General features: G+C 39.1%; 1 protein-coding gene and 3 pseudogenes across 1 annotated transcript in view; 2 read left to right on the forward strand and 2 right to left on the reverse strand.

The window, feature by feature from the left end:
* Positions 1 to 1,891: 1,891 nt before the first annotated feature.
* On the forward strand, positions 1,892 to 6,119 carry LOC142852292 (splicing factor 3B subunit 1 pseudogene; annotated as a pseudogene).
* A 1,553-nt stretch (positions 6,120 to 7,672) lies between these two features.
* LOC142853092 (ubiquitin carboxyl-terminal hydrolase CYLD-like) overlaps positions 7,673 to 27,532 on the forward strand; it is a 67,244-nt gene continuing 47,384 nt past the window's right edge. Inside the window, exons 1-4 of the mRNA XM_075978006.1 lie at positions 7,673 to 7,712; positions 9,268 to 9,767; positions 10,891 to 11,175; positions 13,339 to 13,444. Coding sequence (XP_075834121.1) covers positions 7,673 to 7,712; positions 9,268 to 9,767; positions 10,891 to 11,175; positions 13,339 to 13,444 — 931 coding nt within the window. The remainder of the gene's footprint in view (positions 7,713 to 9,267; positions 9,768 to 10,890; positions 11,176 to 13,338; positions 13,445 to 27,532) is intronic.
* Positions 19,899 to 20,901, reverse strand: LOC142852709 (small ribosomal subunit protein eS7-like; annotated as a pseudogene).
* LOC142852710 (small ribosomal subunit protein eS7-like) lies at positions 24,145 to 27,071 on the reverse strand (annotated as a pseudogene).

The raw sequence follows: 27,532 nt of genomic DNA on the forward strand, positions 1-27,532 counted from the left end.
ACCGTTCTCCCTGCCCTCTTCACCCTCCTAGAACATTTGCTCTGACCTGTTGTTTGCTGCAGTCTCAGAACTGGCAGCAGGGCCTTCTCTGGTTCTGTGGTCCCTGTCCTGCGAGCCTGACACATAGCAGGCGCTCAGAGGCTTGACTTGGGGCATGGAGCTGTTAGCCCCTTATCCAGATAAGCCGTTCTATTCACTACTGTGGACACAGTCAGAACCGGATCACTTTCAGTCCTTTTGAGAAAGTACAAGAGGCTCCCATCGCCAGCTGCCCCGTGACACATGTTCTTGGAGACATCGCAGATCTTCCCCATAATGCTTTCCGCAGATGTCGAATGAAGCCATGTTTATAAAGTTCTTGATCGCGATGCCTGGTGCTGAAGAAACTCCTCACGAGTAGCAGCCGAAGCGGCAACATAGTGGAAATACAATTCCGAACTTAGCCTTGCAAGACTATTTACCCCCCCCCCCCTTCAGCCTCCACTGCCTCAGCAAGTCTTCATGCTGCTTGGTAAAATTCGGATTCCCCAAGCATCTTGTCCGGCGGCAGCAGCACCGTCTTGTGGTTACATTAGGTTATGACAAAATACATGACCGCTCCCAAGTAGTCAGCCCCCGTCAGACTGTATGTGTGGAGGGAGCAGGTGATGTTGGAAGCAAACCTGGCCTTGGGGGCTATGTGACACATCCTAAATGACACGCAGGAGGTCTTAAGCTTCCCCCGTGTGACTTAAAGACAGATGGTGGTTCTGGCCGTTTCTGCTGCCACTGTCCTCTTTCCTAATTGGCTCTGCCCTAGTTCTGACTCCAGCTTGAGTTTTCTGGCGCCTCTAAAGCCGCACTTGAAATGAGTTAGCGCCATCTACTGGGAGAACACAGGAAGACAGGTTGGGGAGTCCCAGCCCAGGTCTGAAGAATGAATCTTGTAAAGAGATTCACGCGTGTTTCTTATATTTGGATAATACCTTAAAAAGTATTTTGTTATGTTTGCTTTGACTATTCTAGTTGTGACCTATCCCATTACTGAGTATAAACTCAGGTTCACTTGTGCAACAATTTGGCTGACTTCATCACTCTCTGCTAGTTCACTTTAAAAATGGTGTTTTAATACTTCTGTTTCCAGGAACCTTTTTACTAACCAAGAAGCTATCTTTTTCCTTTTTTTTTAAACTGTGGACTACCTCCATTAATGAGTTGCAAAAGGCAATTTTGTAAACAAATTCATTTAAAATATAATATCGTAAAACAAATAAAATGATTTGTTTTGATTTGATAATGCTTCATTTACACTTATATTTTTTATTTGAAGTTGCAGCATTAGTTGTTAAGTTAGAGAATCAATAGAACAGGCAGTTTCCAGCTTGCTATTTAAACATACCTGGTTTTAGAAAAAATTATTTTAAAAATAAAATAGCTGTGAAATGGTTTTGGCCAAAAATTTTGCATTTTAAAGAGGTCCTCAAACAATAAGTCACTGCTTTTTGACTGCCTCAACCTCTGGGACCAGTCTCAAGAATATCTTTGTAATAAGGCTTTATGCACCTTATTTTTCAAGACCCTTCTAGAATTTGTCTGTTCCTTTTGTTTTTGTTGCTTTGCTTTTTCAGACACAGAAACATACATCATCACCTCACTTCTTAGAACTGATTGGAAATAGTAAATTGGAAAGCAAGGAGGCCACAAAAAGAGTCAAAGACAGACTGCAGGAAACCACAGAAAATGGCTGATTGCGAGAGGGACAGCATAGGCCAGAGTGCGGCGCGCGCATTCTGGAGCGCGCACGTAAAGCACGCAGCTCCTCCCTCGGTGGGCAGGCCGCAGCGGCAGCGAGCGGAAGTGCCTGGGAGCGCCCGTGTGTGTGTGTGTGTGTGTGTGTGTGTGTGTGTGTGTGTGTGTTCGAGTGGACAAGATGGCGAAGATCGCCAAGACTCACGAAGATATTGAAGCACAGATTCGAGAAATTCAAGGCAAGAAGGCAGCTCTTGATGAAGCCCAAGGAGTGGGCCTTGATTCCACAGGTTATTATGACCAAGAAATTTATGGCGGAAGTGATAGCAGATTTGCTGGATATGTGACATCAATTGCTGCAACTGAACTTGAAGATGATGACGATGACTACTCATCCTCGACCAATCTGCTCGGTCAGAAGAAGCCTGGGTACCATGCCCCCGTGGCACTGCTTAACGACATACCGCAGTCGACAGAGCAGTCCGATCCATTTGCTGAGCACCGTCCTCCGAAGATCGCAGACCGGGAGGATGAGTACAAGAAGCACAGGCGGACCATGATAATCTCCCCAGAGCGTCTTGATCCCTTTGCAGATGGAGGGAAGACCCCTGACCCTAAAATGAATGCAAGAACTTACATGGATGTTATGCGGGAACAGCATTTGACTAAGGAAGAGAGAGAAATTAGGCAACAACTAGCAGAAAAAGCTAAAGCTGGGGAGCTTAAAGTCGTGAACGGAGCAGCAGCATCCCAGCCCCCCTCAAAACGAAAACGGCGCTGGCATCAAACCGCTGACCAGACTCCTGGTGCCACTCCCAAAAAGCTGTCAAGTTGGGATCAGGCAGAGACCCCTGGACATACCCCTTCTTTAAGACGGGATGAGACACCAGGTCATGCAAAAGGAAGTGGAACTCCTGGAGCAACCCCAGGCTCAAAAATATGAGATCCTACACCTAGTCACACACCTGCGGGAGCTGCTACTCCTGGACGAGGCGATACCCCAGGCCATGCAACCCCAGGCCACGGTGGTGCAACTTCTAGTGCTCGTAAGAACAGATGGGATGTGACCCCCAAAACAGAAAGAGATACTCCTGGGCATGGAAGTGGATGGGCTGAGACACCTCGAACAGATTGAGGTGGAGACTCTATCGGTGAGACACCAACTCCTGGAGCAAGCAAAAGAAAGTCTCGTTGGGATGAAACGCCAGCTAGTCAGATGGGTGGAAGCACTCCTGTTCTGCCTCCAGGAAAGACACCAATTGGCACGCCAGCCATGAACATGGCTACCCCCACGCCAGGTCACATAATGAGCATGACTCCTGAGCAGCTTCAGGCATGGCGGTGGGAGAGAGAAATTGATGAGCGGAACCGCCCACTTTCTGATGAAGAATTAGATGCTATGTTTCCAGAACGATACAAGGTCCTTCCCCCTCCAGCCGGTTATGTCCCTATCCGGACCCCAGCTCGGAAACTGACCGCAACCCCCACGCCTTTGGGCGGCATGACTGGGTTCCACATGCAGAAGGAGGATAGAACTATGAAGAGTGTGAGCGACCAGCCGTCTGGGAACCTTCCGTTTCTGAAACCCGATGACATCCAGTACTTTGATAAGCTGTTGGTTGATGTCGACGAATCAACACTTAGTCCAGAGGAGCAAAAGGAGAGAAAAATAATGAAGTTGCTTTTAAAAATTAAGAATGGTACACCTCCAATGAGAAAGGCTGCCTTACGTCAGATTACTGATAAAGCTCGAGAATTTGGGGCTGGACCTTTGTTTAACCAGATTCTTCCTTTGTTGATGTCTCCTACACTTGAGGATCAAGAGCGTCATTTACTTGTGAAAGTTATTGATAGAATATTGTATAAACTTGATGACTTAGTGTGGCCGTATGTGCACAAGATTCTTGTGGTTATTGAACCACTGCTGATTGATGAAGATTACTATGCTAGAGTGGAAGGCAGAGAAATTATTTCTAATTTGGCAAAGGCCGCTGGTCTGGCTACTATGATTTCCACCATGAGACCTGACATAGATAACATGGATGAATATGTCCGAAACACAACGGCTAGAGCTTTTTCTGTTGTAGCCTCTGCCCTGGGCATTCCTTCTCTATTGCCCTTCTTAAAAGCTGTGTGCAAAAGCAAGAAGTCTTGGCAAGCGAGGCACACTGGCATTAAGATTGTACAGCAGATAGCTATTCTTATGGGCTGTGCTATCTTGCCGCATCTCAGAAGCTTAGTTGAAATCATCGAACATGGGCTTGTGGATGAGCAGCAGAAAGTCCGGACCATCAGTGCTTTGGCCATTGCTGCTTTGGCTGAAGCAGCAACTCCTTACGGTATCGAATCTTTTGATTCTGTGCTCAAACCTCTATGGAAGGGCATCTGCCAACACAGAGGAAAGGGTTTGGCCGCTTTCTTAAAGGCTATTGGGTATCTTATTCCTCTTATGGATGCAGAATATGCCAACTACTATACTAGAGAAGTGATGTTGATCCTTATGCGAGAGTTCCAGTCTCCAGATGAAGAAATGAAGAAAATTGTATTGAAGGTGGTGAAGCAGTGCTGCGGAACGGATGGTGTGGAAGCGAACTACATTAAGACAGAGATCCTCCCTCCTTTCTTCAAACACTTCTGGCAGCACAGAATGGCTTTGGATAGAAGAAATTACCGACAGTTAGTTGATACAACTGTGGAGTTGGCAAACAAAGTAGGAGCAGCAGAGATAATATCTAGGATTGTGGATGATCTGAAAGATGAAGCTGAGCAGTACAGGAAGATGGTGATGGAAACAATTGAGAAAATTATGGGCAACCTGGGTGCAGCAGATATTGATCACAAACTCGAAGAGCAGCTGATTGATGGCATTCTCTATGCGTTCCAGGAACAGACCACAGAGGATTCGGTAATGTTGAACGGCTTTGGCACAGTAGTTAATGCTCTTGGCAAAAGAGTCAAACCGTACTTGCCTCAGATCTGTGGTACTGTTTTGTGGCGGTTAAATAACAAATCAGCAAAGGTTCGGCAACAGGCAGCTGACTTGATTTCCAGCACTGCTGTTGTAATGAAGACTTGTCAAGAGGAAAAACTGATGGGGCACTTGGGTGTGGTGCTGTATGAATACTTGGGTGAAGAATACCCTGAAGTATTGGGGTGCATTTTCGGAGCACCGAAGGCTATTGTTAACGTTATAGGTATGCACAAGATGACACCACCAATTAAAGATCTGCTGCCTAGACTCACCCCCATCTTAAAGAACAGGCATGAAAAAGTACAGGAGAATTGTATCCATCTCGTTGGACGCATTGCTGACAGGGGAGCAGAATATGTATCTGCAAGAGAGTGGATGAGGATTTGCTTTGAACATTTAGAGCTCCTAAAAGCACACAAAAAGGCCATTCGAAGAGCTACTGTCAACACTTTCGGGTACATTGCGAAGGCCATCGGCCCTCATGACGTATTGGCTACGCTTTTAAACAACCTCAAAGTTCAGGAAAGGCAGAACAGAGTTTGCACCACTGTGGCCATCGCCATTGTTGCTGAGACATGCTCCCCCTTCACAGTGCTCCCCGCCTTAATGAATGAGTACAGAGTTCCTGAACTTAACGTCCAAAACGGAGTGCTGAAATCCCTGTCCTTCTTGTTTGAGTACATCAGCGAAATGGGGAAAGACTACATGTACGCGGTAACGCCTTTACTCGAGGATGCGTTAATGGACAGGGACCTGGTGCACAGGCAGACAGCTAGCGCAGTGGTACAACACATGTCACTTGATGTCTATGGCTTTGGCTGTGAAGACTCTCTGAATCACTTACTGAACTATGTATGGCCGAATGTGTTTGAGACATCGCCCCCCGTGATCCAGGCCGTCATGGGAGCTCTGGAGGGCCTGAGAGTTGCTATTGGACCCTGCAGAATGTTGCAGTACTGCTTACAGGGTCTGTTTCACCCAGCTCGGAAAGTCAGAGATGTGTACTGGAAGATTTACAACTCCATCTACATCGGCTCCCAGGACGCTCTCATAGCACATTACCCGAGGATCTACAACGACGATAAGAACACCTATATTCGTTACGAACTTGACTTGTAATTTTATCTTGTGTCTAATGCACAGCTGTTTCACACCTTAAACTTGCTTCTGTCTGATATAAACTTGTAAAACATTGCAGATCCGTGTAGAGCTGGTCATAGAGGTAGGTAGAAATCCAGTAGCATGATTTTGAAATAACTTTTGTTTTTGATGTTAAACAGTAAACGCCAGTAGTGACCAAGGACGCAGTGATTACACACTATACTGGAGGGATTGTCATTTTTTATTCATCTTTATGAAGATTTAGAATTCATTCCTTGTGTTTAAAGGGAATGTTAAATTGAGAAATAAACATTCGTGTACAAAAAAAAGAGAGACAGTATAGTATAGAGTATGATTTGTAGAACACAGGAAAGGGACTCAGAGGCTAGGATGGAAAGCTTTTTAATGAAATAATAAACAGACATATATTTTGAGGCTCACTAATAATAATTTATATTCCTAATGATTCTTAGCGATTGAGAAAAAAGTAATTTCCTTTCTTGAAAAATGCTGACATATTAATAGCATTTTAGTCAAAAAAAAACAAAACAAAACAACAACAAAAGACCAAACACTTTATCTTGGTTCCTCAGAGGCACACAGCCACATTAAAGGGTTGTGTAGCTTCTTTGGTGCTTTTTTTGAGGGATTTTGTTTATGTGGGGCTAAGGTTGAGGTGTCCACAGGTGTGTTATGTAAGTGCCAGCTCTAGATTGATTCCGTTTCTGTTGACGTAGACAGTGCCCTCAAGTGGAGTTAAAGACACATTACAAAAGGAAGCAGAAAGAGGAGCTGCTCAAGCTGCCATGGCCTTCATCCATCTTTACCAAATATCGCACAGAGGCTTTAAGTGATGGTGGATTGGAGGAGTGCTGACTTTAGCCTGTCTCGGGTGATTTGTGTCTCTCATTTGGGCTTACAGAGGGACAGACTTGTGAAAATGTTACCATGATGGGACACTTCATCACCTAAAAGTGTTTTCTAAGAGAACTGTTACTGTGTGTTGAATTGCCAGGTTGCTTAATCATTGAGTCAAATAATACAGTTTGATGCTTTAGTTTTAAGATTATTTGATTTGAATTACAAGAATAAAATGCTTACATAGTATAATGTTATTAATTTCTGCCTATAAGCACAGGGCTGGAGAAGGATTTCTCTGTCTCCAAAGAAGGATGAAACAAACATGAACTGTATTTGGGAATCAAGTAGCTATATTCTTATGGCAGAGATACATGGAAACCATTCTTTTCATGGAGATAATTAAATAAGTCCTTAATTTTAAGGAATGAAATTGAGTTTTTAAAATTTTTCTTTGGCAGTTAGCCTCTATGCCATGGGTTTCTGAACTGGTTTATAGTACCTGGCATGGATTCCCTCTACCAGAGCAGGCCTCACACTCAATAGAGCATGGTTGACTGAGTCCATCACAGTCTTGCCTGCTTGGTTAGTATTGTAGTCCATAGGATTCCCAGCTGGCCAAGACCACTGATGTCCCACTCTGCCTACGCAGCCTGCGTAGTTAGCACCCTTCAGCACTGTGAAAGCTAGCCAGAGGAGGACGTGTCTATCCCAGCTCTAGCTTCGTTTCTTGGTTTCTCTGTATCTTACAGCTAAGGAATGTGGTGTCTTAAGTAACAGAATCTCATCATCTAGTTCTGGTGGGCAACCAAGAGGACTGTCAAGAGTCTGGACTGTCTTGGGGGCATTTGGAAGCTCCCTGCCTAACAATTCCTAAGGAGGTATTCCTACATCTGGCACTGGGTGGGATTTTCGTTTAATAACCATGACTTCCAGGGGTAGCATTATTTACTCAAGCAGGATATCTCCCTTATAAAGCTAATTTTCTTTTAACTTATATTTCTAAATTGGCTTATGAAAGAGGATATATTTGACTGGAAAAGTGGCGTAGCTGGTAAAGGTGCTTGCTGCCAAGCCTGATGACCTGAATTCAATTCCTGGAGCTTACATGGTGGACAGAGAGAACCAATCCCTCTGTTGTCCTTGTACCTTTACATATGAACTGTGGTATTTGTGTGTAACAAGAGTGGACAACTTTGCCTTGCTCCTGATTTAGTGGATAGCTTCAAACTTTTCTCCATTTAGCCTGGTGTTGACAATGGGCATGTCATTTACAGCACTTGAAGTTATGTTGTTTTAAGTCATTAGTTAAAGTTGTCTTTAAAAATGAGGCTACAAATTGTAAAATTATTTTTCTAACAGTTTTAAATGCATGTTAGAGCTGGAAAATAATCACTTGTGTGTTCAACCCTTTATACATAATTAAAATTGTGGTATAAAGCCCACAATTTATAGATAAAAGCATCTATAATTCAGTATAATTTATAGACATAAACATCAAAATCAGATTGGACTAAATATCTTAGAGCAATGTAATAGAGTCATATGTCATTATTGCATTGTCCAACCTTTGATGCTACAAATCATTTCCTAACATATATATGTGTATATATATACTCAAGATTATATTTAATGCTTGTGATGGTAAGAAATTAAATAGTAGTTATAATTAGTATAGTTAATATCTCCTTGTCTAAGCACCAAAGTTATATGAAAATGAAATTGAGGGGCTAAAGAGATTGGTCAGCAGTTAAAAGTGTGTACTGCTCTTCCAGAGGACCTGAATTCAGTTCTCTTCACCCATGGTGGGTGGCTCACAACTGCCTATAACTCCAGTTGCAGAGGATCTAACAGCCCCCTTTTGGCCTCTGGGAGTACACACATGTGCCATACAGTCACAGAGATACAACACATATATGTAAATAAAAATAAAATGTATAAAAAATAAAATTGAGGAGATAATGTTCCATTACCAGAATGAAGCATATAGATAAATGAATTGTGGATAAAGTTTCAGAATGTAATATTGTCGTATTTTTAAGTTAGAAAAGGTATTCGATACTGTAATGTGTTACTTTCTAAGTTACATGTTTAGAAATAGCCTTTTTAATTTATAAGATTATGTGCATTTTTTCAAATATTGTATCTTATTCATTCATGTTAGACAGAAATGCTACTTTGTAAAGTTTAAAAAGTCTCAGAGTCTGTATATTAGGGTAATCTTAAAGTTTTTGTTGGATTCTATCTAATTTTATAATTTTGGAAAAGTTGTTACTGTTTTTAAGGATGCCTTGTAGCTGGAGTTCTTTAAAAATGCAGTTACAGTGGACACAAGTCATATGGGTCGTTTAGCTCATTGAGATATTTATATAGTCAAATGAGATTTTAAAACATCTTTAGTTTTATTTTAAGATTGTATTGAGTAGAGTCTAAAGTTTGTTTTGCTTGTTTGCCAGGCACTTTGAATTGCTGTCTTTTTACAGCATAGACACCAGGTTGTTAACAACTTGCTTTAGGATTCCAGTAACTTCATTTTTGGGGATTTTATGACAGATTTGCTAGTGGCTCCTTTTTGTGAGTTGATGTTCTGAAGTTACTGTCACAATGAGTCCAGGCCTATGGAGCCAAAAGAAAGTTACTTCACCTTACTGGGAAGAACGGATTTTTTTATCTGCTTCTTCAAGAATGCAGTGTAACAGACAAACAGACACAGAAACTCCTAAAAGTACCCAAAGGAAGTATAGGACAGTACATCCAAGACCGTTCTGTGGGGCATTCAAGAGTTCCTTCTGCAAAAGGCAAGAAAAATCAGATTGGATTAAAAATCTTAGAGCAACCTCACGCAGTTCTATTTGTTGATGAAAAGGATGTTGTAGAAACCACTGAGAAATTTAGAGAGTTGCTGTTGGCAATTACCAACTGTGAGGAGAGGCTCAGCCTATTTAGAAACAGAATTCGACTAACTAAAGGCCTCCAGGTAGATGTGGGCAGCCCTGTGAAAGTACAGCTGCGATCTGGGGAAGAGAAATTTCCAGGAGTTGTGCGCTTCAGAGGACCATTATTAGCGGACAGGACAGTGTCGGGGATTTTCTTTGGAGTAGAATTGCTGGTAAGTTTGCTAGGCCATTTGAGAGAGAGAAGGAGAGAGAGCGAGCGTATGAGAAAGCGAGTGTGCGCGTGAGCGAGAGACCACGAGCACATATTTTCCCCTTTATAAGATTTGTGTTTTATGTTTGTTTGTTTTTAGTACAGTTCTCAGGATGGACCTCAGGACCCTCTGCCTCTGAGCTATAGTTCAGCCCCCAAATTTATTTAATGATAAATTGAGAGGATATAAAGACAATTCTTGAAAACTTTAAAAAATTATCTCTTACGGTAGAAACTTACAAGTCATTATTCTGGACGTCATATCTTAGAAGATTTTAAGCTTCCCATATTAAAAGTTAACACGGCCAATTGTAATTATAAACACTTAAAAAATTGTCAACTATCTTGTGATAGTACCCACAAGATTCCCAGTTCTTAGTGTATGCTACTAAGTATTACAGTTTAGAGGTAAAATTTTTGAAGTGTGTTGCAGCAATTTCAGTTTGCTCATGCTTATCCCGGAATGTATAAACTGCCTTGGAACTTATGTGCCGTGGCAACATAGCTAAGAATTCTATATTCCAAACTGACTATTGGTTCACATTTGGACACTCTCAGGAGTAGAGAGAGGTTGTGCTTTAGGTGCTTCTTGATTTGGCTTTTCAAGCAGTGAAATAATTAGGCTGTGACTGCCAGCTATGGTATGTACTAGCAGGGTTGCCAGCTACTTAACCTACATCAAGTTCTCCTAACGTGTTCCTCATCTGTGACGTGCTTAGAGCACACATGACTTATAGTAGTTGTACGGTGGATGGCTGTAGATGGTTACAGTTTGTTCTCAGTAAATGGAGCTGATGCTGCTGTTTGGTTAAAGTTGAATGCCTGTTCATGACAAAAGTCGTGGTAGAAGTATGTTGTAAATTTAATCCTCACTCTTTCTCAAAAGAATTATGATCTGAAATTATGAGTTAGTTTGATCATCAGATACAGCTTCTTTATTCTTTAAACACCCTAAACCCAACAGCAGCTGCTAGTCATATTTCATATTATGGATATAATTTAGAGTTTTTCCAAAGTAATTTCCTCAAATCCCTTTAATGGATAATCTTTTTTATATCTCTTTTTTAAAAAACTTTGAAAACTAGGAAGAGCGTCGTGGCCAAGGTTTCACTGATGATATAGATCAATGTGATGAAGATTGTGGCGTGTTTGTGGCATTGGACAAGCTGGAGCCCATAGACAATGATGACAACGGCTTGGGAAGTGATTTTGCAGCCCTGGGGGATATGATGGTGGCTGAACCTTCCCCTTTCGAAATAAACTCCAGAGTATCTCTGAAGGTCGGAGAAAGTATAGAATCTGGAACAGTAATATTCTGTGATGTTTTGCCAGAAATAGAGAATCTAGGATATTTTGTTGGTGTGGACATGGTAAGGATTTTTTGAGTTTTATTATTGTGAATATATATATTAATTTTATTATCAATTTAGGAATAAATTGAACACTTTGTATTCTAAATGGACTAATTTACAGTATTTTAAAGAAGATATTCCAGTTTGTCTTTGGTACAGGAACATTACAGTAGGAATATGAGCAGAAACAATACGTTTCCCACATTTTTTTGTGTTTTAATAAACTGGGATAATACTCTCAGTCTTTAAATTCTGCTTATTTTAACTGACCAGTAGACAAAAACAAAAACCAAACCAAAACAATAAAACAAACTGACATTTCTCTGCTAAGTCCAAATATATTGTATGATACTGTGTTTTCCTTTAATTTAAAAATACTTTTGATACTTTTTTGTATATTTGCTAAAGTTTAATTAATTTTCTCATAATAATGAATGTAGAAAGTTATTCATAGAAAATACTCAGGAAAAGAACCATACTGCTTTTTGAGTTGACAGAGTATTCCCACAGGATTTTCACCGTCTAAAAACTGTTTTCTTATTGCGGCAAACTGTGTATAAGAAAGGTTCCAGTGTAACCATGGTTACACTAACAGTTCAAATCATTTGGCATATTCTAATCATGGCCTCTCCACTGTCTGTCTACAGAACTTTTTCATCATCCTGTGCTGTGCTCTGTTTCTATTAAATAAATTCTGCCCAGTTTGCCCATGCCTGGTAACTACAGACTGGGTGTTTGCCTGCTGTAGGTACCTCAGAAGTGAGGTCATATGGTATAATATGACTCCTTTTGTTTGTGTCACTCATTTTATTACTGAATAACCATACTCGCTAACAATGGATGCCTTCCAGTGCACATAGTGAATTAACGTGGCCCTAAGAGAATGAGGAGAAAGAAGTTGAGAACATTTTTATCTTAGACTGAAAGTATAGGCAAAAGTTCATTATGGATAAAGGAGATTCCTTCATAATTGTTCTTACCAGGGTGTGTTGGGAGAGGATTATGAGCAGCAGACTCACACAGCGAATATTTTTAATAATCATTTTTATTTATTCATAAATGCTCTACAGAGATGGTTGGGTATGAATGTTCCAGTGTTGCCTTGTACTTAGAAATTGTGTAAGATGGCTCATTAGTTAGGTACAAAATAAGAATTTGCCAGACTCTCGCTATGTGAAATTAGAGCCAGAGTAAGACCCGTGGGTCTCTCAGAATCGTTAATAATTAAGAACAAGAATTCTCTAAATGAGAGTCTAGTGTTTCAGAGGAGTTGTAGACTGGGTAGAGAGAATGTTGGAGAAAGAAGGCCATTAGTTTTTGGACTTAGTCTCCCCTTGCTATAGGTTTCTTGGGCCAGGCTTTAGATGTTACAGGAACTGTTTGGGTCCTCTCCCTTCTTAATGGTGACCTAGGAGGTCATCTTATTTAGCCCAGGCAGGCTGTCTTGAGACTTGCCTGCCAGCTCCACACAAGTTCTGTCCATTGTTTGATTTATGTGAGCATCAGTTCCAAACAGTCCGGTTAGACTTCTTGATAAGAAAGTTCGTCGATCCCAACTTTTCTCATGGCTGTCTGTTTCCAGAGACACACTAGCATTCCACACTCGTTCTCAGGGCAGTTGTTTCATGGCCATCTGCTTGTGCCTCACGAATAACTCCTGTGGCTGGTGACACAGTAGAGAATAACTTAGAAAATCAAGACTTTCCCCATTTTTTTGAGGAAAGTCTTGTATACCCACAGATAACAAGAGAATTCTGAAGTAACTGCTCTTCTGTTTATAAAAAGACACACAATAATACAGTGAGCAAAGTGCCCAGGGGATGCAGATGTGTGATTAACTTTAAGGGTAGGTTTCTGGGTAAAATAATGCAATCCTAGTAAGTTTTCTTTTGCAGACAATGTCTCTTTAAACCTCAGCTGGTGTTATTACTGCAGACTAAAGTATGAAAAACGCTTTTGATTCATTATTTTGTGTGTTTGCTGTAAGTTGATTGTTATTATTTTTATTGTAAAATGTTGTTACTTTTGCAGATATTTCTAATATAGCCTTTCTTTTGGGCGAAATAGTTAACATTTTTCTATGAAAGATATCTTAGGTAATACTTTCGAAAGAAATGTTGGTGTTCACATTTATATTTATTGACAACGGTATATAAAGGTTTACTTTTTTGGCATTTCAAGGATAACCCTATTGGCAACTGGGATGGAAGGTTTGATGGAGTACAACTTTGTAGCCTTGCAAGTGTTGAAAGTACAATTCTTCTGCACATCAATGATATCATTCCAGGTATGTCTCCTTTATGTATTCAGAAGATAGTTTCTAACATTTATTTTGTTATGAGAATGCAAATATATACTAAAGATGGATCTTTTGAAGTTGGCTTTATATTGTAGAATTGTCGTTATATAGACTAACCTTTCTTTTCTCCTGAACCAAGGCAATAAAGGTTATTTCTAAAAGTATGTAAGTATAGTGAAGTTTATACATTATCTCTTACATTGTCTTCTCCTAGACATTCTAATAGAGAAAGAAATCCTGTCTTGTAATTGGAAGGTTCAAAAATACAAAAAATGCTGTCTCTTGGAGTAAGAGATGAAGCTAGAAGCTTTAAAAAAATTGTTTATCTCATCTAAACTCCACAGAGGATTCAGGATTCTTATTAAATAATGGCTGAAGTTCCTTTTTTGTTGTTTTTAATTATTTTTTTATTTATTTTACATCCTGATCTCAGTTTTCCCTCCCTCCTCTCCTCTTGTTCCCTCCCCCGCCCCTGGCCCTGGTTGCCTCCCCTTTGTTTCTGTTCAGAGAGGGGCAGGCCTGCCATGGGTATTAAAGGATGGCATATCCAGTTGAGGTAGGACTAAGCTCCTCCCTTTCTATTAAGACTGGGCAAGGCAACCCAATATGATGAATAGGTTCCCAAAACTTAGCTTTAGAGTTAAGGATCCCAGTGTTAGGAGTCCCACAAGTAGATCAAGCTACACAACTGTCACACATATGAAGAGGGTTTAGGTCAGTCCCATGCAGGATCCTTCACTATAGGTCCAGAGTCTTGAGCTCCTATGAGCCCAGGTTAGTTGTTTCTGTGGGTTACTCCCTTTCTTCAACAGGATACTTGGAGTTTGGCCCAGTGCTTGGGTATGGTTCTCTGCCTCTGTTTCCATCAGTTACTGGATGAAGATGCTCTAATGACAATTAAGGTAGTCATCAATCTGAATATAATAGATGTCCAGTTCAGGGACCCTCTCTACTATTGCTAGGAGTCTTCACTGGGACCATCCTTGTGAATTCTTTAATTTCCCTGACATGAGGTTTCTTCCTGACCCTGAAGTGCAACCTCATCGGGACAACTGTTTCATCATTCTCCCCCTCCAAGTTCTTTTTGTTTTAAGATGGTATTATGATTATGCTTCATAACTGTAGCCAGAAACTATTACATAGTTTTATTATATATGTTATTCTTAGTATTTTACTACATATATTATTTATTACAAAATAATAATTAGGGCCAACAAGATGGCTCAGTGGGTAAAGGCACTTGCGCGCACACACACACACACACACACACACACACACACACACTGCTGGGTATGTAACACAGAGTGTTTTACATTGTTATAATTGGTACAGTGGTAAAACACTTAACCTTTGAACTACAGCACAGCCCCTGAACTTAAAAAATAAATGAAAATAAAAACACCACCCAAAAATGAAAAACAAAAAACAACCCCCCCCCAAACTTAAGAACCTTTTGTTTTGCCTCAAATAAGTATCTTCTTTGGCTGCTATGAGGTGATTGACAATGGTAGTAACACCAGCCACTGCTGTTAAATTCCCAGTGATAGGCTAGTGCATTGAAGCCAATAGAGGAATTCAGAAATAGGGATGTCCACAAGCCATAACCAGGGATGTGCCAGGCTTGGAATGAGATGGTTTATGCTATCTCTATGTCCTGAACAGATTTATAAGATATATATATATATATATATATATATATATATATATATATATATATCTGATTAAAAATACAAAACAGGGAGGTTGGAGAGATTGCTCAGTAGTTATGACACTGACTGCTTTTCCAGAGGTCCTAAGTCCAATTCTCATGGTAACTTACAGCCATCTGTAGGGGGATCTGATGCCCTCTTTTGGCACAAAGTCATACATGCAGATAGAACACTCACATACATAAAATAAATAAATAAATAAATAAATATTAAAAATATATAAAGCAGAATAAACAGCAAAAGCAACAAAAGCAAAACAAAATAAAAAACTTGGGGCTCAAATCAGACTTAAATTATCTATGATGAAAGTGAGTGGCAGAACCAAAGTCCAAAACTCATCTGATTATGAACCTGTGTTCTCTTTAGTCCCCAACAAATCTCATATCCTACGAGTACTCTTGCATTGTGAACATCTGCATAAAAACCTGTATTTCTTAGTGTCACATACTAGGGGATATTATTTTCATGGAGATGGAGATGTATTTCATTTCTGGTTCTATAAAAGATGATTTTACTGTAACAAGAATTATAAGTGAGCAACACACTGTACTTTTTCTTCTAGTGTTTTCCCATTATTGGTAATGTTGACAACAAAATGCTTTTGAATTTATTTTTATAGCTTATTTTAGGCCCTGAATTCCTTATTTCATAGAAATGGAAGCTGAAGGCTCCTAACCTGCATTCTACCCTTCCTGTCTGCCTGTTGGTGTCAAGTCATAAATTGTTCTACAATTTGAAAATGCTTCCCACGCAGCTTTTAGTTTTGTAGCAGGAGGCATGAGGTTCATATGACAGATCTACTCTGAAAAAGTCTGACATACTTTACTTTTGATTTCTTTTAAGATATATTTGTTATTGAAAATTTTCATACATGCATATAATGTATTTTGATTATAATACCCCCCAACTCCTCCTGGGTCTCCCACTCCTAATTCCCTTTCTTACTTTTTGGAAACAAATGGTTTATATTCAGGGAAAACATATGTGTCCTTATTTTATGTAGTTGTGTTTACTTTTTATCCATGCTTTGTAGACAGCACAGTTTGGGATGTTTGTGAACTAAAATTCTTTTGTTTAATGTTACAACGAGTGCTTATTGTTTAAAATACAGCAGTGTAAAAGCACCATTCATTCAGATAGTAGAAGGCCCTCACGTAGACTTCTTTAGATGTGGATATTTAGGAGGCAAAGCACATAAGCATTCTTGGGGTTGAGACTGTAGCTCCATGGTTAGAGTACTTCAATGAAGCTGTAAGTTCCAGTCTCCACACTGAACAAAAGTAATAATTAGGGGTAGCAAGATGGCTCAGGGGTAAGGGCACTTGCCCTCAAGACTGATTCCTGGAACTCACGGGGTAGGAGGAGACAATAACTCCTGCAGATTGTCATCTGATATATGCATGCATGCTGTGGCACATGGGTGCATGTGAGGACACACACACAGAGTGATAAATTAACTAAAAATTTTTAAAATAAAGTAATTCCTATGTAGAACGTTCATTTAATAAGTTGAGATAGATAGGAAATGAACAGAATCTGTGGCCAGTAAGATGGTGATGAGGCTGGAGAATGGTCAAACAAGGGGTAAAGAGGATGGGGAGCTGTCCTGTCACATTCGTGTGCTCCCACAGACCTCTGCAGGAGACATTTGAGCAGCACACACAAGAAATTATTTGGGAGCTGAATTAAGAAGGCCTGTTCTAAAAGTTGGAGAGTTATGCTGACTTTATAATGCTAACTTGCTGAATGGCTGGGAAGAAGCCCTTGTAATTCTTTCTTTTATTTATGAGTTTTTTTTTCACAGGAGCCAATTCAGAGTAAACTGCTTCTCTATAGTCATGTCTCACTGATTTCACAATATCCCACAAATTCCACTTTAGTTAGCAAACAAGTATATTTGGGCATTTTTTTAAGGATTTTTTTCCAGGGAACTGTCCAATGGTGCTTTTGAAACCTGAAAACCTGCGACAATTTTTTTAAACATTTATTTACTTTATTATGTATACAATATTCTGTCTGTGTGTATTCCTGCAGGCCAGAAGAGGGCACCAGACCTCATTACAGATGGTTGTGAGCCACCATGTGGTTTCTGGGAATTGAACTCAGGACCTTTGGAAGAGCAGTATGTGCTCTTAACTGCTGAGCCATCTCTCCAGCCCAACCTGTGAAATTTTTTGTGTGAATGTAATTGTCAATTTTTAGCTATCTTAATTGCATTGTCTTGGGTTTTACATTTTATAGCTGAATGAAGTATGTTTTGGGATTGGGAATATCATTGTTAGTATAACCATTCAAGAAGGAAGAAGAGGGGCTGGAGAGATGGCTCAGTGATTAAGAGCACTGCCTACTGTTCTAAAGGTCCTGAGTTCAATTCCCAACAACCACATGGTGGCTCACAACCATCTGAAATGAGATCTGATGCTCTCTTCTGGCCTACAGGCAGACACACAGACAGAATATTTATACATAATAAATAAATAAAATATTAAAAAAAAGAAGGAATAAGATTCCTGAGCTGTGAAGCTCAGGGATGCAGAGTTGATTGTGTGTTTTCAGTCTTCTGTAAATTAAAGATTGATGTGTTCCCAGCTTTCTTTCTTTATATATGTATGTATATGACTAATATATGTTTATATTGCAACTCTAAATTTGTTTGAACTGTAAATTGTCTTAGATTCTGCAGTAGCACATAATAAATAGAAAAAAGAAAAGTAAAACTGTTTTGGAATTGGACTGTAACCTTACAAGGAAATTTTTTTAGCAGTACCCACCATAAAAACATTTTAATCATCTTCTATTTCAACACTGGTATAGAATTAAAATAACCAAAAACAAAACAAAACATGAGATTCATGACTTGGGAGTCCCTTGTCAAGATCTTCAAGATTCCTGCTTGTCATTGATGTTATTGCTGGTTTAGAGCAGTTGTAAGAAAGGAAGAGAATGCTTTTTCTCTTTCATAGCTATTGATATTCATAAACCTTGAATAGTATATAATTAAGAACGATACTGCTTTTATACACATAAATTACACGTAGTTGCCAACAAAATAAAACTTGCAAATAGACTTTTAAAAAGTAAAATTATTTAAATGAAAATTAATTTGGTATATTTGAATAAGCCTTCATCTATATTATGTATCATTAACATTCTTTTCTTGAGAGGAAAAAGCGTGACAGTGTCTCCTTTAGTTCCTTAGTTTATTTATTTTTTCTTGCCCAATTACATCCATTTGTGGGACAGAATTAAAATTTCTAGCACGTAGGAAAGATTGTTTTTGGAGCAGCTGAACAGTTGGTGAGATTTGGGAAGAATTCTCCCCAGTGAAATATTTCTTCCTGTTGGTATCTGAAAACCTTTGCTTCACCCTGCTGTAAAAGTGCCCCTCTTTGCACTGCTGTTTCTGATGGTCCACAGGATCAAAGCTGCTGGGACAGCACATCCAGGTTTGTAAAGTTGTAATGAAGTATGCCAATTTGTGACACTCCCAAAGTATGCATTTCTTTGAGTATCAAAGTAATGCATTGAGCTGTGTCTGTCATTGTGAAGCTTAAGAGTATAATGCAACTATCAACAACAACTCAGACTACACAGTATGTGCACATCCACAGAAATTTGAAAAGGAAGTCATTTAGTGGGACCCTTTCCTCCTGAGGCTGATCCCAAACTCATAATTTCTTTTTGTATCCTTCCCGATCAGTTTTTTGTTTGTGTTGCATGTCTTCATAGTTTATAACCTTTTAAAAAGGTAAGAGTTTTGTAGCAATATAATTGATATAATTGATAATATAGCCATAGACCAGTACATCTCAACCCTAAGAAAAGCTTCTTCCTGCAGAAGATGTCAACACATAGACCTTCAACTGGTTCAGGTGCAAGAATAAGAGACTGTGGAGTCTGCAGCCTTAAGTGGGCACGTACATTTGCACTCCTCCCACCAAGGCTCAGGGACTTTGCAGGAGAGAGGGCAGAAAGTTCTTAAGAGGCAGAGGTAGAGGTCAACTTCAAGAAAACAGAATTTTCTGGATGCAGCAGGGTAGTTGTATATATAATCTTACAGGAATTGTGATGATGTGTTCACGAGCTGTGCAGCTTCAGTCAAGACAAAATCCCAGCCTATAGGGAGTGGGGAGTAGGTATGAAACACCACCACCAGCTGAGTCTAAAAAAAAAATAAATCATTTCTTTTGTAATTTTGGGAACAAAGTCAACAGAACCCTATAAGCTAGGTAAGTACTTTTTTACTCAGATATTGTTCCAGACACTGAGATTACTTTTTTATTTTATTTTTTGGTGCTTGCATCAAATCTGGCATCTTACACAAACTAATATGGGATTCTACTCCTGAGACATATAACAAAAATTATGAATAAGGTTTTCTTTAAAGCTTCTTAAAACTTCAAATAAAATCGACTGCATCTGACTAACTTTTCAAAAATTAAAGCATTTTAATAACTGATAATTATATTTTCTTACAGGAATTATATTTTTAAGTACAGTGTTGATTTTTTCACCTGAGGAATTACCTTTCAGTACTGTGGAGTCTTTAACCTAATCTGTAAGACTATAAAGATTGTGCTTTTTTTGTTGGAAAGGATCTCTTTGTTTTTTATGCTAAACTATGTTTCTTCCATATATAGTTAAAAAGTATGTTTACTATTTCAGAGAGCATGACACCGGAAAGGAGGCCTCCGGAACTTGCCTTTATGTCAAGAGGTGTTGGTGACAACGCTTTATCTAGTCATAATGAACCGAAGGTTACAAGTATGGAGGCCATTCTTGATAGTTTACATGATAATATGATTCTCCAAGATGTTAAATAAGCTATATGTTATTGTGTGTGTGTATATATATATGTATATATATGTATACATATAATTTGTTCCTACACTTTATGTAAACTGAAATTTTATGTACATGATTTTAAGTGAGGATGTAGTAAAGAAACCACGGAAATGGCCAGCCTATGAGCGGTGGAGGGAGCTTTTTATTTGGATAAGAGAGAGAACAGCTGGCGGTGTTACATGCCTTCAATCCCAGCTCTCAGGAGGCAAAGGCAGGTGGATCTCTGTGTTTGAGGCCAGCCTTGTTGACAGAGCAAGTTCCAGCAAAAAACCCTAGAGGGGGAGAGAGAGAGGGAGGGAGGGAGCTTCTAATACACACCAGAAAAAGTTTCGACCTGTGTTCTGCTTGTTCTACTGAGCGTTGTCTAAATGAACCTTTAGGAGCTGACTGCCATGCATTCACACGGAGTATCCACAGTTTCACTTGGGAAGAACAAGTCCCCGAGGATGGTGTCATGTACAGCTGCCAGGGTGCAGCTGTTGGGTGCTTTTGCTTATTTTTTTGTACAGCTTTTCTGAGTTGGCTTGGGCAGAATCTTCTTTGAGCAGTGAAGACTGCATGGTTGCCACTAAACTTTTTCTCTAATTCATGAACCAGCCAGACTTGGATTTTCTGGAAAGATTTCTGCTGAGAAACTGGTGCTAAAATAAGGATTGCTTTCTGACCATCACCAGCTTCCTTGGCTGTGGTGGGTAATACTAAGTTTCCAAGCTGTGCCTTGAGATCTGAGTTCATCTCCAGCTCAAGCAGTGCATGAGAGATGCTAGACTCGAAGTCATGTCTTCTTGTCATCAGGCTTCCTAGTCTTGTTGCTTGAGCTGATGCTGGCCTTCTCCTGAAAGGAGGAAAGTACCACTGGTCATATGGGTCGTGGACTACATTGTCCGCCATTGACAGGCACAGGCCGAATATTCCACCACATCCCTAACGAGGGCACAGAGCCTCGGAGGTCCATCCTCCTAAACTACAAAGTGCAAAAAATTGTGTTAATAAAATTCTAAGATGTTTATATTGTAAATGTAAAAAAAATAAATTATTTCTTTTGTAATTTTGGGATCAAAGTCAACAGAACCTTATAAGCTAGGTAAGTACTTTTTTACTCAGGTATTGTTCCAGACACTGAGATTACTTTTTTATTTTTATTTCTTTTTTGGTGCTTGCATCAAGTCTGGCATCTTACACAAACTAATATAAGACTCCACTCCTGAGCCACATATCCACCCAAAACCTGAATGTTTTTTAACTTAATTAGTTCATCAGCTTGTATGATCACATTTGAAGTTTATGAAGGGAAATTATAATGATGAGCCACTTATTCCTGGGATGAGTTCTGAGAAGTGCATCATTCGGCAGTTTGTTTTTGTGTGTGACTTTTTTTTATGAGACCTTTGTTTGTTCCCAGCTGCTCAGCCCCAAAATAATCACACAGAAACCCTATTATTTGCAATACTCTTTGGCCAATAGCTTAAGCATATTTCTGGCTAACTCATCTTAAATTTACCCATCTCCATTAATCTGTGTATTGCCATGAGGCTGTGGCTTACCAGGTAAAGTTCTGGCATCTCCTGTGGGGCTATATGGCTTCTCACTGACTCTGCCCTTCTTCCTCCCAGCATTCAGTTTTCCCCACCTAGCTCTGTTCAACTCTATCAGGCCAAACCAATTTCTTTATTAACCAATGGTATTCACAGCATGCGGAGGGGAATCCCACATCATGTGACCATCATAGAATGCACTTCACAAACCTTGGTGAAAGAACTTTGTGTATGTCTAGGCTCTATAACACTGCTGGATGTTCTTTTGTTGACTGCAACGGGGTTTCATCCTGTGGATCGTGACCCCTTTGGGCTTTGAATGACCCTTTTATTGGGGTCGTTTAAGACCATTGGAAAAGAAAGATATTTATATTACAATTCATAAAGGTGGTAAAATTGCAGTTATAAAGTAACAATGAAAATAATTTTCTGGTTGGGGTTTGCCACAGTTTGAGGTATTGTATTAAAGGGTGGCAGAATTAGGAAGGTGGAAAACCACTGTTATATGGCATGAATGATAGAGGTGAAATTCGTGAGCCAGTAATTTCATCAAAGTAGAGGTGACATTGAAAAATAGACTACATGGAATGATTTTTTTTTTGTCCAGATTTCTTTAGATAGTCTGTAGTGTCCTGGAACTTGCTCAATAGACCAGGATGGCCTCAAACTCAGATGTGCCTGCCTCTACTAAGTGCTGGGATTAAAGGCTCTTGTCACCACTGACCACCAGAATGGTTTCTTAGAGCTTTAATATAAACGGCTAACTTTTATATTAATTTTGTACTCCTACTCTCTTCTGTGTTGACTAATTACCAAACTTTTAAAGCCAAAGCCAATACAATATTATGTATATGTATATTAGTTGTGTGAGCAGTTGTTATACCATACACATGTTAATTTATTTATAAAAGTCCTTTTTATAACATATTGGCTTTTTAAAAAGGAACTTTTCTTGTTCCATAGGATCTACCTCAGACCCTGGAAGTAGAAGCAGTTCTGGATTATTTCATACCTCACGTGCGTCATCTGTTGACTCAAAACAACCATCCAAATCCAAAAATTCATGGTATATCGATGAAGGTAATCTATAATTTTAGTCCTCTTTATAATGGTACCCTCTGTTTAATGTGTACGGGGAAATGACTTTTTCATCAATATTTGTTAAGTTTGGAAACAGTGAATAGATCAAAGCTCATATGACAATATTGCTTAACTAAAATATTAAACATAGTTTGATCTACACTGTTATTAGGGTTGAGGATACATTTGAAATATGTTAGTAGTCTGGGTTTTGTTTTGCTTTGTTTTTTTTTCCCAAGACAGAGTTTCTCTGTATAAAAAGTCCTTGCTGTCCTAGAACTTGGATTATTGATTTGTGTGTAATTCTCTGCTTTTCCTGTTTGCATTTGTTTGTATACATATTTGTTATTTTTAATGCATGTTATGTTTAAAGGTGGAAACATACTTAGTAGTGAGTGCATTCCTAACTCTGATTTGTCTCCTACCCAGGTTTTTATCAAGCTGTGTTCTGTGAAATACACTGATCCAGCATACTTGGGTGGCTGAGAAAGTTTTATCAAGTCAGTTTAGTGCAGCACATTGGTTAGAGGTTGTCCAGGCACGTGGGCATGTAAAGGCTCCGGTTTTTACAGTAAACAGATTGTCCATGTTTATCTTGGCGCACTCCATAAACGCTTGAGTGTAAAACGCTGTAATGTGTAGGGTTATGCTGGGCATGCTGATCTGGAAAATGGAACAAAAATTATGAATAAGGTTTTTTTTAAAGCTTTTTAAAACTTCAAATAAAATCGACTGCATCTGACTAACTTTTCAAAAATTAAAGCATTTTGATAACTGATGATTATATTTTCTTACAGAAATTATATTTTTAAGTACAGTGTTGATTTTTTTTCACCTGAGGAATTACCTTTCAGTACTGTGGAGTCTTTAAAGAGAATCTGTAAGACTATAAAGATTGTGCTTTTTTTGTTGGAAAGGATCTCTTTGTTTTTTATGCTAAACTATGTTTCTTCCATATATAGTTAAAAAGTATGTTTACTATTTCAGAGAGCATGACACCGGAAAGGAGGCCTCCGGAACTTGCCTTTATGTCAAGAGGTGTTGGTGACAACGCTTTATCTAGTCATAATGAACCGAAGGTTACAAGTATGGAGGCCATTCTTGATAGTTTACATGATAATATGATTCTCCAAGATGTTAAATAAGCTATATGTTATTGTGTGTGTGTATATATATATATGTATATATATGTATACATATAATTTGTTCCTACACTTTATGTAAACTAAAATTTTATGTACATGATTTTAAGTGAGGATGTAGTAAAGAAACCACCGAAATGGCCAGCCTATGAGCGGTGGAGGGAGCTTTTTATTTGGATAAGAGAGAGAACAGCTGGCGGTGTTACATGCCTTCAATCCCAGCTCTCAGGAGGCAAAGGCAGGTGGATCTCTGTGTTTGAGGCCAGCCTTGTTGACAGAGCAAGTTCCAGCAAAAAACCCTAGAGGGGGAGAGAGAGAGGGACAGAAGGAGCTTCTAATACACACCAGAAAAAATTTCGACCTGTGTTCTGCTTGTTCTACTGAGCTTTGTCTAAATGAACCTTTAGGAGCTGACTGCCATGCATTCACACGGAGTATCCACAGTTTCACTTGGGAAGAACAAGTCCCCGAGGATGGTGTCATGTACAGCTGCCAGGGTGCAGCTGTTGGGTGCTTTTGCTTATTTTTTTGTACAGCTTTTCTGAGTTGGCTTGGGCAGAATCTTCTTTGAGCAGTGAAGACTGCATGGTTGCCACTAAACTTTTTCTCTAATTCATGAACCAGCCAGACTTGGATTTTCTGGAAAGATTTCTGCTGAGAAACTGGTGCTAAAATAAGGATTGCTTTCTGACCATCACCAGCTTCCTTGGCTGTGGTGGGTGATACTAAGCTTCCAAGCTGTGCCTTGAGATCTGAGTTCATCTCCAGCTCAAGCAGTGCATGAGAGATGCTAGACTCGAAGTCATGTCTTCTTGTCATCAGGCTTCCTAGTCTTGTTGCTTGAGCTGATGCTGGCCTTCTCCTGAAAGGAGGAAAGTACCACTGGTCATATGGGTCGTGGACTACATTGTCCGCCATTGACAGGCACAGGCCGAATATTCCACCACATCCCTAACGAGGGCACAGAGCCTCGGAGGTCCATCCTCCTAAACTACAAAGTGCAAAAAATTGTGTTAATAAAATTCTAAGATGTTTATATTGTAAATGTAAAAAAAATAAATTATTTCTTTTGTAATTTTGGGATCAAAGTCAACAGAACCTTATAAGCTAGGTAAGTACTTTTTACTCAGGTATTGTTCCAGACACTGAGATTACTTTTTTATTTTTATTTCTTTTTTGGTGCTTGCATCAAGTCTGGCATCTTACACAAACTAATATAAGACTCTACTCCTGAGCCATATATGCACCCAAAACCTGAATGTTTTTTAACTTAAATTGTTCATCAGCTTGTATGATCACATTTGAAGTTTATGAAGGGAAATTATAATGATGAGCCACTTATTCCTGGGATGAGTTCTGAGAAGTGCATCATTCGGCAGTTTGTTTTTGTGTGTGACTTTTTTTATGAGACCTCTTGCTTGTTCCCAGCTGCTCAGCCCCAAAATAATCACACAGAAACCCTATTATTTGCAATACTCTTTGGCCAATAGCTTAAGCATATTTCTGGCTAACTCATCTTAAATTAACCCATCTCCATTAATCTGTGTATTGCCACGAGGCTGTGGCTTACCAGGTAAAGTTCTGGCATCTCCTGTGGGGCTATATGGCTTCTCACTGACTCTGCCCTTCTTCCTCCCAGCATTCAGTTTTCCCCACCTAGCTCTGTTCAACTCTATCAGGCCAAACCAATTTCTTTATTAACCAATGGTATTCACAGCATGCGGAGGGGAATCCCACATCATGTGACCATCATAGAATGCACTTCACAGTCCTTGGTGAAAGAACTTTGTGTATGTCTAGGCTTTATAACACTGCTGAATGTTCTTTTGTTGACTGCAACGGGGTTTCATCCTGTGGATCGTGACCCCTTTGGGCTTTGAATGACCCTTTTATTGGGGTCGTTTAAGACCATTGGAAAAGAAAGATATTTATATTACAATTCATAAAGGTGGTAAAATTGCAGTTATAAAGTAACAATGAAAATAATTTTCTGGTTGGGTTTGCCACAGTTTGAGGTATTGTATTAAAGGGTGGCAGAATTAGGAAGGTGGAAAACCACTGTTATATGGTATGAATGATAGAGGTGAAATTCGTGAGCCAGTAATTTCATCAAAGTAGAGGTGACGTTGAAAAATAGACTACATGGAATGATTTTTTTTGTCCAGATTTCTTTAGATAGTCTGTAGTGTCCTGGAACTTGCTCAATAGACCAGGATGGCCTCAAACTCAGATGTGCCTGCCTCTACTAAGTGCTGGGATTAAAGGCTCGTGTCACCACTGACCACCAGAATGGTTTCTTAGAGCTTTAATATAAACGGCTAACTTTTATATTAATTTTATAACTCCTACTCTCTTCTGTGTTGACTAATTACCAAACTTTTAAAGCCAAAGCCAATACAATATTATGTATATGTATATTAGTTGTGTGAGCAGTTGTTATACCATACGCATGTTAATTTATTTATAAAAGTTCTTTTTATAACATATTGGCTTTTTAAAAAGGAACTTTTCTTGTTCCATAGGATCTACCTCAGACCCCGGAAGTAGAAGCAGTTCTGGATTATTTCATACCTTACGTGCGTCATCTGTTGACTCAAAACAACCATCCAAATCCAAAAATTCATGGTATATCGATGAAGGTAATCTATAATTTTAGTCCTCTTTATAATGGTTCCCTCTGTTTAATGTGTAAGGGGAAATGACTTTTTCATCAATATTTGTTAAGTTTGGAAACAGTGAATAGATCATAGCTCATATGACAATATTGCTGAACTATAATATTAAACATCGTTTGAACTACACTCTTATTAGGGTTGAGGATACATTTGAAATATGTTAGTAGTCTGGGTTTTGTTTTGCTTTGTTTTTTTTTTCCCGAGACAGAGTTTCGAGTTTCTCTGTATAAAACGTCCTTGCTGTCCTAGAACTTGGATTATTGATTTGTGTGTAATTCTCTGCTTTTCCTGTTTGCATTTGTTTGTATACATATTTGTTATTCTTAATGCATGTTATCTTTAAAGGTGGAAACATACTTAGTAGTGAGTGCATTCCTAACTCTGATTTGTCTCCTACCCAGGTTTTTATCAAGCTGTGTTCTGTGAAATACACTGATCCAGCATACTTGGGTGGCTGAGAAAGTTTTATCAAGTCAGTTTAGTGCAGCACATTGGTTAGAGGTTGTCCAGGCACGTGGGCATGTAAAGGCTCCGGTTTTTACAGTAAACAGATTGTCCATGTTTATCTTGGCGCACTCCATAAACGCTTGAGTGTAAAACGCTGTAATGTGTAGGGTTATGCTGGGCATGCTGATCTGGAAAATGGAACAAAAATTATGAATAAGGTTTTTTTTTAAAGCTTTTTAAAACTTCAAATAAAATTGACTGCATCTGACTAACTTTTCAAAAATTAAAGCATTTTGATAACTGATGATTATATTTTCTTACAGAAATTATATTTTTAAGTACAGTGTTGATTTTTTTCACCTGAGGAATTACCTTTCAGTACTGTGGAGTCTTTAAAGAGAATCTGTAAGACTATAAAGATTGTGCTTTTTTTGTTGGAAAGGATCTCTTTGTTTTTTATGCTAAACTATGTTTCTTCCATATATAGTTAAAAAGTATGTTTACTATTTCAGAGAGCATGACACCGGAAAGGAGGCCTCCGGAACTTGCCTTTATGTCAAGAGGTGTTGGTGACAACGCTTTATCTAGTCATAATGAACCGAAGGTTACAAGTATGGAGGCCATTCTTGATAGTTTACATGAT

This window comes from Microtus pennsylvanicus, chromosome 6, assembly GCF_037038515.1.
Source record: "Microtus pennsylvanicus isolate mMicPen1 chromosome 6, mMicPen1.hap1, whole genome shotgun sequence".
In the NCBI taxonomy this organism is placed as follows: domain Eukaryota; kingdom Metazoa; phylum Chordata; class Mammalia; order Rodentia; family Cricetidae; genus Microtus; species Microtus pennsylvanicus.